We start from the raw sequence: 13,716 nt of genomic DNA, 5'->3' as shown, positions 1-13,716 counted from the left end.
CCTCCAAGAAGCTAGCCAGAAACTCCAAGAAGCTAGCCTGAAACTAGCCAGAAGCTAATCCAGAAGCTAGTTCAGAAGCTAGTTAGCTCCTTTACTGGCAAATCGTTAATATTCAGCTAACCACGGTTTGTGGTCATCAGCTATCCTTTAGCTCGAAAATCTATCGCCAGTTCTGTACGGCGCAGCGCGGCTCGGAACGGAACATACCGGACCAATTTTTCTCTCCATGTCCCTGGACATTCATACCCGGATCTCACAGCTAGCTAGCTGCTATCCGTGTGACCATCGGAGCTAGCAAGCTCCGTCAATCACTCCTGAGTTCCATCAATCACACCTGGGCTGCAGTCACCTATCCGGACCCGTTTTACTGCCTTCGCGGAGCCCCACCGGGCCTTCACAACTGGACTGCCGACGTTATCTACCCGAAGGAGTTATTCGGCCGGCTCCTCCGTCGCGACGTTACCTGAACGCCCATCTGCGGCCTGCTAACCGTTAGCTGTCTTACCGGCTGCTATCTGAATAGACAATCGGACAATTTTTTAATTATTATTATTTTTTAATTATTTTTTTAATTATTATTATTATATTTTCTTCTTGGGCCTCTATAACTATATCTATTGTTTTTATTTTTGTTGTTGTTGTGTGATTTGGATTAATCCCCTCTACCACACGGAACCCCACTAATCTACTGACGGAACGTAAGGGGTGGCTAACAGACCTCCATCCTATGCTAGCTTGCTACCGATGCCCTGGCTAGCTGTCTAAATCACCAACCAACCTCTCCGCTCACCGGACCCTTTTGATCACTCGACTAAGCATGCCTATCCTTAATGTCAATATGTCTTGTCCATTTCTGTTCTGGTTAGTGTTTATTGGCTTATTTCACTGTAGAGCCTCTAGTCCTGCTCACTATACCTTATCCAACCTATTAGTTCCACCACCCACACATGCAATGACATCTCCTGGTTTCAACGATGTTTCTAGAGACAATATCTCTCTCTTCATCACTCAATACCTAGGTTTACCTCCACTGTATTCACATCCTGCCATACATTTGTCTGTACATTATACCTTGATGCTATTTTATCGCCCCCAGAAACCTCCTTTTACTCTATGTTCCAGACGTTCTAGACGACCAATTCTCATAGCTTTTAGCCGTACCCTTATTCTACTCCTCCTATGTTCCTCTGGCGATGTAGAGGTGAATCCAGGCCCTGCAGTGCCTAGCTCCACTCCTATTCCCCAGGCGCTCTCTTTTGACGACTTCTGTAACCGTAATAGCCTTGGTTTCATGCATGTTAACATTAGAAGCCTCCTCCCTAAGTTTGTTCTATTCACTGCTTTAGCACACTCTGCCAACCCGGATGTTCTAGCTGTGTCTGAATCCTGGCTTAGGAAGACCACCAAAAATTCTGAAGTTTTAATTCCAAACTACAACATTTTCAGACAAGATAGAACTGCCAAAGGGGGCGGTGTTGCAATCTACTGCAAAGATAGCCTGCAGAGTTCTGTCCTACTATCCAGGTCTGTACCCAAACAATTTGAACTTCTACTTTTAAAAATCCACCTCTCTAAAAACAAGTCTCTCACCGTTGCCGCCTGCTATAGACCACCCTCTGCCCCCAGCTGTGCTCTGGACACCATATGTGAACTGATTGCCCCCCATCTATCTTCAGAGTTCGTGCTGCTAGGCGACCTAAACTGGAACATGCTTAACACCCCAGCCATCCTACAATCTAAACTTGATGCCCTCAATCTCACACAAATAATCAATGAACCTACCAGGTACCTCCCCAAAACCTTAAACACGGGCACCCTCATAGATATCATCCTAACCAACTTCCCCTCTAAATACACCTCTGCTGTCTTCAACCAAGATCTCAGCGATCACTGCCTCATTGCCTGCATCCGTAATGGGTCAGCGGTCAAACGACCTCCACTCATCACTGTAAAACGCTCCCTGAAACACTTCTGCGAGCAGGCCTTTCTAATCGACCTGGCCGGGGTATCCTGGAAGGATATTGATCTCATCCCGTCAGTAGAGGATGCCTGGATATTTTTTAAAAATGCCTTCCTAACCATCTTAAATAAACATGCCCCATTCAAGAAATTTAGAACCAGGAACAGATATAGCCCTTGGTTCTCCCCAGACCTGACTGCCCTTAACCAACACAAAAACATCCTATGGCGTTCTGCATTAGCATCGAACAGCCCCCGTGATATGCAGCTGTTCAGGGAAGCTAGAAATCATTATACACAGGCAGTTAGAAAAGCCAAGGCTAGCTTTTTCAAGCAGAAATTTGCTTCCTGCAACACTAACTCAAAAAAGTTCTGGGACACTGTAAAGTCCATGGAGAATAAGAACACCTCCTCCCAGCTGCCCACTGCACTGAAGATAGGAAACACTGTCACCACTGATAAATCCACCATAATTGAGAATTTCAATAAGCATTTTTCTACGGCTGGCCATGCTTTCCACCTGGCTACTCCTACCCCGGACAACAGCACTGCACCCCCAACAGCAACTCGCCCAAGCCTTCCCCATTTCTCCTTCTCCCAAATCCATTCAGCTGATGTTCTGAAAGAGCTGCAAAATCTGGACCCCTACAAATCAGCCGGGCTAGACAATCTGGACCCTTTCTTTCTAAAATTATCTGCCGAAATTGTTGCCACCCCTATTACTAGCCTGTTCAACCTCTCTTTCGTGTCGTCTGAGATTCCCAAAGATTGGAAAGCAGCTGCGGTCATCCCCCTCTTCAAAGGGGGGGACACTCTTGACCCAAACTGCTACAGACCTATATCTATCCTACCGTGCCTTTCTAAGGTCTTCGAAAGCCAAGTCAACAAACAGATTACCGACCATTTCGAATCTCACCATACCTTCTCTGCTATGCAATCTGGTTTCAGAGCTGGTCATGGGTGCACCTCAGCCACGCTCAAGGTCCTAAACGATATCTTAACCGCCATCGATAAGAAACATTACTGTGCAGCCGTATTCATTGATCTGGCCAAGGCTTTCGACTCTGTCAATCACCATATCCTCATCGGCAGACTCGACAGCCTTGGTTTCTCAAATGATTGCCTCGCCTGGTTCACCAACTACTTCTCTGATAGAGTTCAGTGTGTCAAGTCGGAGGGTCTGCTGTCCGGACCTCTGGCAGTCTCTATGGGGGTGCCACAGGGTTCAATTCTTGGACCGACTCTCTTCTCTGTATACATCAATGAGGTCGCTCTTGCTGCTGGTGAGTCCCTGATCCACCTCTACGCAGACGACACCATTCTGTATACTTCCGGCCCTTCTTTGGACACTGTGTTAACAACCCTCCAGGCAAGCTTCAATGCCATACAACTCTCCTTCCGTGGCCTCCAATTGCTCTTAAATACAAGTAAAACTAAATGCATGCTCTTCAACCGATCGCTACCTGCACCTAGCCGCCTGTCCAACATCACTACTCTGGACGGCTCTGACTTAGAATACGTGGACAACTACAAATACTTAGGTGTCTGGTTAGACTGTAAACTCTCCTTCCAGACCCATATCAAACATCTCCAATCCAAAGTTAAATCTAGAATTGGCTTCCTATTTCGCAACAAAGCATCCTTCACTCATGCTGCCAAACATACCCTTGTAAAACTGACCATCCTACCAATCCTCGACTTTGGCGATGTCATTTACAAAATAGCCTCCAATACCCTACTCAACAAATTGGATGCAGTCTATCACAGTGCAATCCGTTTTATCACCAAAGCCCCATATACTACCCACCATTGCGACCTGTACGCTCTCGTTGGCTGGCCCTCGCTTCATACTCGTCGCCAAACCCACTGGCTCCATGTCATCTACAAGACCCTGCTAGGTAAAGTCCCCCCTTATCTCAGCTCGCTGGTCACCATAGCATCTCCCACCTGTAGCACACGCTCCAGCAGGTATATCTCTCTAGTCACCCCCAAGACCAATTCTTTCTTTGGCCGCCTCTCCTTCCAGTTCTCTGCTGCCAATGACTGGAACGAACTACAAAAATCTCTGAAACTGGAAACACTTATCTCCCTCACTAGCTTTAAGCACCAACTGTCAGAGCAGCTCACAGATTACTGCACCTGTACATAGCCCACCTAAAATTTAGCCCAAACAACTACCTCTTTCCCAACTGTATTTAATTTTTATTTATTTATTTATTTTGCTCCTTTGCACCCCATTATTTTTTTATTTCTACTTTGCACATTCTTCCATTGCAAAACTACCATTCCAGTATTTTACTTGCTATATTGTATTTACTTTGCCATCATGGCCTTTTTTTGCCTTTACCTCCCTTCTCACCTCATTTGCTCACATTGTATATAGACTTGTTTATACTGCATTATTGACTGTATGTTTGTTTTTACTCCATGTGTAACTCTGTGTCGTTTTATCTGTCGAACTGCTTTGCTTTATCTTGGCCAGGTCGCAATTGTAAATGAGAACTTGTTCTCAACTTGCCTACCTGGTTAAATAAAGGTAAAATAAAAAATAAATAAATAAATGTACAGTACCTTCAGAAAGAATTCATATTTCTTGACTTATTCCACATTTTGTTGTGTTAAAGTCTGAATTCAAGATGGATTACATTGTGTTTTTCTCACCCATCTACACACAATATCCAATAATGACAAAGTGAAAACATGTTTTTAGAAATACAAAAATATCTAATTTGCTAAAGTATTGATGACCGTGAGTGAGCACCTGTTCGAAACACCTTTGGCAGCGATCACAGCTGTGAGTCTTTCTGGGTAAATCTATAAGAGCTTTGCACAACTGGATTGTACAATATTTGCACATTATTCTATCTCTGGGAAGTTGGTTGTTGATCATTGCTAAACATCCATTTAAATCCTGCCATAGATTTTCCACCTGATTTAAGTCAAAACTGCAACTAGGACACTCAGGAACATTCAACGTCGTCTTGGTAAGCAACTACATTGTATATTTGGCTTTGCGTTTTAGGTTATTGTCCTGCTGAAAGGTGAATTTGTTGTCTGTTGGAAAGCAGATTGAGCCAGGTTTTCCTCTAGGACTTTGCCTGTGCTTAGCTCTAAGCCGCCCCCCCCCAAAAAAAAAGTTTAGTATTTGGTCCCATATTCCTTGCACACAATGACAACATCATGCTTGTGACTCTACAAACTTGTTGGATGCATTTGCAGTTTATTTTTGTTGTTTTCTTTGGATTATGTTGTACCCAATAAGAACTGAATGGTAAAAAATGTTGTGTCATTTCGGAGTCACTTTTAATTGTAAGTAAGAAAAGCATCCACATTCATGGACATTCCCTGTAAAGAGAGGGGGTGGAGCTACCGCCCTGCTTTCACTCCTTGTTGTAGTATATTTTAACACGTTTGTCCCCAGAATTTAATAGATAATCTGACGCAATTACGCAAGACTTTAGTTCAGGATTTCCAAGATTATTATTTTACTTACTACTAGAGATATACTATAGGCTATTTAAGGTGGAATTATTGCATAGAGAACTTTTAACCACAGGTTAAAAGCTCAGTGTAGTCAACATTCAGTTTTTCCTGTGTTTTGTATCATATTGTCACACCTACTCCCGCTCGACGTCGCAGGTCTACTAACCACCGGTCCTGGCAACCATCCTTACCCACACCCCCTTGTTATGCACACCTGGATCTCATCATCACCTTGATTAAGCTCCCTTTATTTTGCCCTCAGTAGCCTCAGTCATCAGGCAGTATTGGTTTTGGCCACGTTCAGCACGTTTCTGTTTTCTGCCTTATTCTTATCAATAAACTCACCTTCTGCACCTGCTTCCTGACTCCCAGTGTATATGTTACACATATTGTACAACAGCTGATGAAACTAACACTGTAAAAGTGTGAAAACATTGGATCAGTGTTATTTCCTCATAGTTGCTTCTTGAAAATACAATCTACACAGGACCTTCTAATCAGCAGGTTTGCATGAGCGGGAGTTCTGGCTTTCCATGGTGAGATCACTATATGGTCAATTGGTTAATAGACCAATAACAAAGAGAGCTCCAAACCTTTCTGCCAATAACAGCTAGTTTTCAGTTTTCCCCTCCCCATTCAGACCACTCCCAGACAGTCCTATCAAAAATTTAGCTTGAGAAATAGTTTTCTGCCACAATTTTTGGGGGGCCCATTTTAACAGAATACTATTACATTAAGGTATTTAATTATTATTCAGACATTTTTTTAGATTTATAGAAAAATGACTGCATTGGGCCTTTAAGATCTACTTACTGCACCACCAGTCACACTCACCTGAGCTGTGGACATCGTGATTGGGCAACTCTCTGAGGAAGAGAAGACTGTCTGTGGTGCTGTTGCCATGGAGCATGAGTCAATCTCTGACGAGGGGTCGTCAGCAGGCCCCTGGCACTCTTCTGGCCCCTCCAGGACCTCAGTCAAAAGACTCTGGGACAGCACCTCTGAGAAGAAAGGAACTTCCTCCACCTCTGAGAAAACATCAGGCTCGGAGGCGTCTTCCAAGTCGAGGGCCAGGTCTAACTCAGGGGCCACATAAGATTCACCACCAGTGGCACATTCTTCCCCCTTTACCCCCTCCTGTTCATCACCCTCCACCCTGGGCTGAGGCTGCTCAGTGTCAGAGTCTTGTTGTAGCTCTGGGAAGAGATCTTCTTCATGGCCGCCATTGAGCAGCAGGGGGGACCCAGGCACCGGGTAGATGTCAGTGGACCCCGAGCGCTCCTCTTCTTCGTCCGAGTCAATGTGCAGCATGGCGCTGAGACGTGTGTGAGTGGGAAAGCTAGACCGCAGCTTCGGGGAGGCAGCGCCAAGGGGCCTCTCTCCGGGACCCTTGGGGGCCTCGATGGCATCCAGGCCTTCACTTAGGGACCTCTGCAGCCGTTGAGGGCCAGAGTAGGATTCGCCCTCTGTACCGCTGAAGTCCCTGTAGTCTGGGACTGGATAAGCTGTGGCCCCACCTTCCCAGGACCTCTGTGAGCCCAGAGAGCCAGTAGGGGAGGGGCCTCCAGTGACCACCCCTGGGAGTGGGTGGGGCAGATCTTCGTCATCTGACGGAGTCCCCGGGGCCCCATTATTGGGCACACCGATGATAAAGTCTAGTGAGGCCCCTGAGCATGAAACAGAGAAAAATTAATAATTTTGTAATACCTTGATTTTTATTACATTACAATTCATCAGTGTGTACAGTCGTGGCCAAAAGGTTTGAGAATGAAACAAATATTAATTTTCACAAGGTCTGCTGCCTCAGTTTGTATGATGGCAATTTGCATATACTCCAGAATGTTCAGATGAATTGCAATTAATGGCAAAGTCCCTCTTTGCAATGCAAATGAACTGTATCCCCAAAAAACATTCCCACTGCAATTCAGCTCTGCCACAAAAGGACCAACTGACATCATGTCAGTGATTCTCTCTTTAACACAGGTGTGAGTGTTGGCGGGGACAAGGCTGGAGATCACTCTGTCATGCTGATTGAGCTCAAATAACAGACTGGAAGCTTCAAAAGCAGGGTGGTACTTGGAATTCTTGTTCTTCCTCTGTCAATCATGGTTACCTGCAAGGAAACGCGTGCCATCATCATTGCTTTGCACAAAAAGGGCTTCACAGGCAAGGATATTTCTGCCAGTAAGATTGCACCTAAATCAACCATTTGTCGAATCATCAAGAACTTCAAGGAGAGCCGTTCAATTGATGTGAAGAAGGCTTCAGGGCGCCCAAGAAAGTCCAGCAAGCGCCAGGACCGTCTCCTAAAGTTGATTCAGCTGTGGGATCGGGGCACCACCAGTACAGAGCTTGCTCAGGAATGGCAGCAGGCAGGTGTGAGTGCATTTGCACACACAGTAAGGCAAAGACTTTTGGAGGATGGCCTGGTGTCAAGAAGGGCAGCAAAGAAGCCACTTCTCTCCAGGAAAAACATCAGGGACAGACTGATATTCTGCAAAAGGTACAGGGATTGGACTGCTGAGGACTGGGGTAAAGTCACTTTTTCTGAGGAATCCCCTTTCCGACTGTTTGGGGCATCCGGAAAAAGCTTGTACGGAAAAGACAAGGTGAGCGCTACCATCAGTCCTGTGTCATGTCAACAGTAAAGCATCCTGAGACCATTCATGTGTGGGGTTGCTTCTCAGCCAAGGGAGTGGGCTCACTCACAATTTTGCCTAAGAACACAGCCATGAATAAAGAATGGTACCAGCACATCCTCCGAGAGCAATTTCTTCCAACCATCCAGGAACAGTTTGGTGACAAACAATGCCAGCATGATGATCCAGCATGATGGAGCACCTTGCCATAAGGCAAGTGGCTCTGAGAACAAAACATCAATATTTTGGGTCCATGGCCAGGAAACTCCCCAGACCTTAATCCCATTGAGAACTTGTGGTCAATCCTCAAGAGGCGGCTGGACAAACAAAAACCCACAAATTCTGACAAACTCCAAGCATTGATTATGCAAGAATGGGCTGCCATCAGTCAGGATGTGGCCCAGAAATTAATTGATAGCATAGGTCTTGAAAAAGAAGGGTCAACACTGCAAATATTGACTCTTTGCATCAACTTCATGTAATTGTCAATAAAAGCCTTTGACACTTATGAAATGCTTGTAATTATACTTCAGTACTCCATAGTAACATCTGACAAAAATATCTAAAGACAATGAAGCAGCAAACTTTGTGGAAATTAATATTTGTGTCATTTCCAAAACTTTTGGCCACGACTGTACTTTAATATAGTTGTTAAACACAATAAATGAAAAGGTAATGGTCCTCACCGTCAGGTCCAGTGGATGTAAGCTCCACTTTGAACTGCATCTGGCCACTCACATGCTCAGTGGGCAACCGTCGACACAGAGAGAAGCTCAGAGGCTGGACACTGAAAACAGACAGAGGGACGAACATACAAAAAAAACAAAGGCAATCACTCAACTGTAGTGAACAGGCAATGATAAAGTACAGTGAACAATCCACAATTATGAGCATGGGTATACTTGAGTGTCAGTAAGAACACCTACACTACCAGTCAAATGTTTTAGAACACCTACTCATTCTTTATTAAATTTTTTACTATTTTCTACTTTGTAGAATAATAGTGAAGACATCAAAAATATAATATAAAACATATGGAATCATGTTGTATCCAAAAAAAGTGTTAAAGAAATTCAAAATATATTTTATATTTGAGATTCTTCAAATAGGGTGAAGGAAAAGCAGCCAACACGTGCTCAGCATATGTACGAGCTCCTTCAAGACTGTTGGAAAAGCATTCCAGGTTGAGAGAATGCCAAGAGTGTGCAAAGCTGTCATCAAGGCAAAGGACAGCTAATTGAAGAATCTCAAATATATTTTGATTTGTTTAACACTATTTTGGTTATTACATGATTCCATACAGTGGGGAGATCAAGTATTTGATACACTGACGATTTTGCAGGTTTCCCTACTTACACAGCATGTAGAGGTCTGTAATTTGTATCATATGTACACTTCAAATGTTAGAGACGGAATCTAAAACAAAAATCCAGAAAATCACATTGTATGATTTTTAAGTAATTAATTTGCATTTTATTGCATGACATAAGTATTGGATCACCTACCAACCAGTAAGAATTCCGGCTCTCACAGACCTGTTAGTTTTTCTTTAAGAAGCCCTCCTGTTCTCCACTCATTACCTGTATTAAGTGCACCTGTTTGAACTTGTTACTTGTCTAAAAGACACCTGTCCACACACTCAATCAAACAGACTCCAACCTCTCCACAATGGCCAAGACCAGAGAGCTGTGTAAGGACATCAGGGATAAAATTGTAGACCTGCACAAGGCTGGGATGGGCTACAGGACAAGCAGCTTGGTGAGAAGGCAACAACTATTGGCGCAATTATTAGAAAATGGAAGAAGTTCAAGATGACGGTCAATCACCCTTGGTCTGAGGTTCCATGCAAGATCTCACCTCGTGGGGCATCAATGATCATGAGGAAGGTGAGGGATCAGCCCAGAACTACACGGCAGGACCTGGTCGATGACCTGAAGAGAGCTGGGACCACAGTCTCAAAGAAAACCATTACTAACACACACGCCGTCATGGATTAAAGTCCTGCAGCGCACGCAAGGTCCCCCTGCTCAAACCAGCGCATGTACAGGCCCGTCTGAAGTTTGCCAATGATCATCTGAATGATCCAGAGGAGGAATGGGAGAAGGTCATGTGGTCTGATGAGACAAAAATATAGCTTTTTGGTCTAAACTCCACTCGCCGTGTTTGGAGGAAGAAGAAGGATGAGTACAACCCCAAGAACACCATCCCAACCGTGAAGCATGGAGGTGGAAACATCATTCTTTGGGGATGCTTTTCTGCAAAGGGGACAGGACGACTACACCGTATTGAGGGGAGGATGGAAGGGGCCATGCATCGCGAGATCTTGGCCAACAACCTCCTTCCCTCAGTAAGAGCATTGAAGATGGGTCGTGGCTGGGTGTTCCAGCATGACAACGACCAGAAACACACAGCCAGGGCAACTAAGGAGTGGCTCCGTAAAGAAGCATCTCAAGGCCTTGGAGTGGCCTAGCCAGTTTCCAGACCTGAACCCAATAGAAAATCTTTGGAGGGAGCTGAAAGTCCGCATTGCCCAGCGACAGCCCGAAACCTGAAGGATCTGGACTAGGTCTGTTTGGAGGAGTGGGCCAAAATCCCTGCTGCAGTGTGTGAAAACCTGGTCAAGAACTACAGGAAACTGTAGTAGCAAACAAAGGTTTCTGTACCAAATATTAAGTTCTGCTTTTCTGATGTATCAAATAGTTATGTCATGCAATAAAATGCTAATTGATTACTTAAAAATCATACAATGTGATTTTCTGGATTTTTGTTTTAGATTCCATCTCTCAGTTGAAGTGTACCTATGATAAAAATTACAGACCTCTACATGCTTTGTAAGTTGGAAAACTTGCAAATTCTGCAGTATATCAAATACTTGTTCTCCCCACTGTATGTGTTATTTCATAGTTTTGATGTCTTCACTATTATTCTACAATGTAGAAAATAGTAAAAATAAAGAAAAACCTTTGAATGAGGTGGTGTTCTAAAACTTTGATCAGTAGTGTATGCATGGGTGCGTCCGTTTACCATGTTACCTACCCAGGTATCTTCTCAATCAGCCTCTGGACAGGAATGGTCAGCTGACCAAGGAAGCGCTTGATGATTGGTCGACTTTTGGCAAACTTGTCCTTCACCTCGATGTTCAGAATGTCTGTCATTAGTGCTACGAAAGTGTATTTCTACAGAGGGAGGGAGACACAGACTGTTAGAACATGCGCTGGCTTTTTCACAAAAACATTTTTTTTAATGGTAAACAACAAGTGAATTGCGGCAATCAGAGGTTCAGGTCCAATTTAAGTGGACAGCAACTTAATCAGAATTCTGAAGTTCAGCATGACAGTGGACAGCGACCATCTGAGACGCCAAGCGAGACACAAAAAGGGAAAGCCTTGCTCGGCTCCCCATTAACTCTTTATTTGGAAGACCAGGGATGGGCAACACCAAAAGGTTAGCGGATGCATGTGTGGGTATGGATGTGGATACGCAGACCCGCAAGCCACAGCAGCCCCTCATGAGGAGTTCAGATTGTGTGCCCCCCACCCCTATCCAATTTACCAATCCCTGACCTAGTCTCTTCAGCCATATTGATTTCAAATGTCTAACCTTCACAATTTTGTAAATAATAGGGAATATAGATCACCTCTCCGTGCCACTTAGGGTTGGTGGTGTTGGCGATGATGGCGGAGCGTCTCTCCTGTCCATGGTGGCTGAAGGTGGGGAAGCCGCTCCTCTTCCCAGGGTGGATGGACATCTTCAGGTAGGGATCCGGGTTGAAGAACATTCCCTTCTTCAGCCCCACCGCACGCATATCTACACAGAGGAAGATTATCATCACATCAGGGGATGTATGTATCAACAGTATCAGAGTAGGAGTGCTGAGTCAGGATTGGTTTAGCCTTTTAGAGCACAATAAATAAGACTACATGGACAGGGGGACCTGATCATAGATCCAAATTCCGACTCTGAGACTCTTATACATACAGTATGGCCCCAGGTCCTTCACTGAGCATTGTCTGAGGCTTTGACAAAACAAAATTGGAGGCTAAACTGCCAACCAGAGGGGGCTAGTGGGTGGAGATAGAAGAGGACGGCCTTTGATGCCATTCCATTTATTCCATTCCAGCCATTACAATGAGCCCATCTTCTAATATCTCCACCAAACATATCCTCTCTGCAAATGCAGTGATGAAGGTTGTGAAACAACAACACATTGGCAGTAGACATTATGTTTACCTTGTTTGTTTTTTTAACTTTCCAAAATGAAGATGCCAAGCCGTTTCAATAATGGCTTTTATCTGCAACTATATCATACACGTTTAGCCAAGTCCAATTTCTTGTCAATGTCACAAGCCAGGGGAACCAACAAGCACCTTACTATATGAACAAGTATTGCAATTGGAGCGTGAACAGAACCTACTGCGTTTTCACACATTTTCTGAGGTTTATTGCAAAGGAAGGATGATATACATATATGCAAAGTTAGAACCTCTTATTTTCAAGTGGGAATAACACATGAGGAGGAATAAAAGGTCAAATAAAGTGGTAGATTATTATGATTAATCTTATTGATAAGATTTATCAATAAGTGACAAAAGCAATTTGCTGCCAAAACGTTGACAATCTTTTACTAAATTATTTGAAATGGAACTATAGTGTGTGCACCTTTTCTAAGACAGATTCAATGAGGACATTTACTTGGTTTTAGCCAAACCACACCTCACCTGTTAAAGTAAAGCTAATTAGTTTGCGAGGATGATCGGTGGATGACTGCCCCTCACTTTGAGCTTCTCCCTGAGAGACACATGTTGTATAAACATGATAAGACTGTTAAAACACACACACACACACACACACACACACACACCACACACACACCACACACACCACACACACCACACACACCAGGAATCCAGGATTCTTCACAGTGATGCAGGGGGTGGTTGCTCTCAGGGCTCCACTGACACCGTGGTAGTACTTGAAGCAGATCTTGGTCTCAGCTAGAGGGAAATCGAAAGATTCATGATATGAACACAACCTTCTCTTTTCCTTTCCTCACCAACTCTTTTGCTGGCTGAATCTCAATTGTGAGACATGACTTCTAATCTTGCTTGTTAAGAGGGTAGTATGTACAGAGTAATGCAAACATCTTGCTCACAATTACTTGTATTCACATGTATTACGGAACTAACAATTCAATTAAACGTAGTGTACTATGTAATTGCAGTGTAATTACCTTTCCAGTAGTAAACCATGAAATAATGGCCCTATGGGCCTTGCTCAAAAGTAGTAGTAGTACATAAGGAATAGGGTGCTATTTGGAACAAAAACCTGTTAATTAAGTGTTGCCTCTCCCCCTTTGTGAATCTCATCACATTGGACCGCACTTTTTGCTCAAAGACATTTTGAAGCTTCAATTCCACATCATACTTGATCATATTAAAGCTTTCTTTCCTTCACTCCCTTTCCTCTCGTTTTCTCTCCTCCCACTCACCGTCCATGAAGTAAGGACCAGGCTCCAGTCTCCAGACAATCTGACCCCTCTGTGTCCCATTCACCCCGCGATTCTTACAGTCCCACACATTAGACGGGCTGGTCTCATCTGAGCCGGCCAGGGAACAAAAAAGCTTTGTCAGACACT

At 44.1% G+C, this 13,716-nt stretch overlaps 1 protein-coding gene across 4 annotated transcripts in view; it reads right to left on the bottom strand.

Annotated features, from left to right (window-relative positions):
- The window catches only part of hecw2a (HECT, C2 and WW domain containing E3 ubiquitin protein ligase 2a), a 57,046-nt gene that overhangs the window by 21,889 nt on the left and 21,441 nt on the right, over positions 1 to 13,716 (bottom strand). For all 4 annotated transcript variants that reach the window (XM_031805917.1, XM_031805916.1, XM_031805915.1 and 1 more), the window contains exons 3-9: positions 13,570 to 13,677; positions 12,981 to 13,075; positions 12,800 to 12,869; positions 11,719 to 11,888; positions 11,118 to 11,257; positions 8,768 to 8,868; positions 6,277 to 7,109 (exon numbers count right to left, since the gene is read on the bottom strand). In XM_031805917.1, coding sequence (XP_031661777.1) covers positions 6,277 to 7,109; positions 8,768 to 8,868; positions 11,118 to 11,257; positions 11,719 to 11,888; positions 12,800 to 12,869; positions 12,981 to 13,075; positions 13,570 to 13,677 — 1,517 coding nt within the window. The remainder of the gene's footprint in view (positions 1 to 6,276; positions 7,110 to 8,767; positions 8,869 to 11,117; positions 11,258 to 11,718; positions 11,889 to 12,799; positions 12,870 to 12,980; positions 13,076 to 13,569; positions 13,678 to 13,716) is intronic.

The sequence above is a fragment of the Oncorhynchus kisutch genome, linkage group LG26 (genome assembly GCF_002021735.2).
Source record: "Oncorhynchus kisutch isolate 150728-3 linkage group LG26, Okis_V2, whole genome shotgun sequence".
Classification (NCBI taxonomy): domain Eukaryota; kingdom Metazoa; phylum Chordata; class Actinopteri; order Salmoniformes; family Salmonidae; genus Oncorhynchus; species Oncorhynchus kisutch.
The sequence above is the reverse complement of the archived record's forward strand: the minus strand, read 5'-3'. Positions and strand labels throughout refer to the sequence as shown.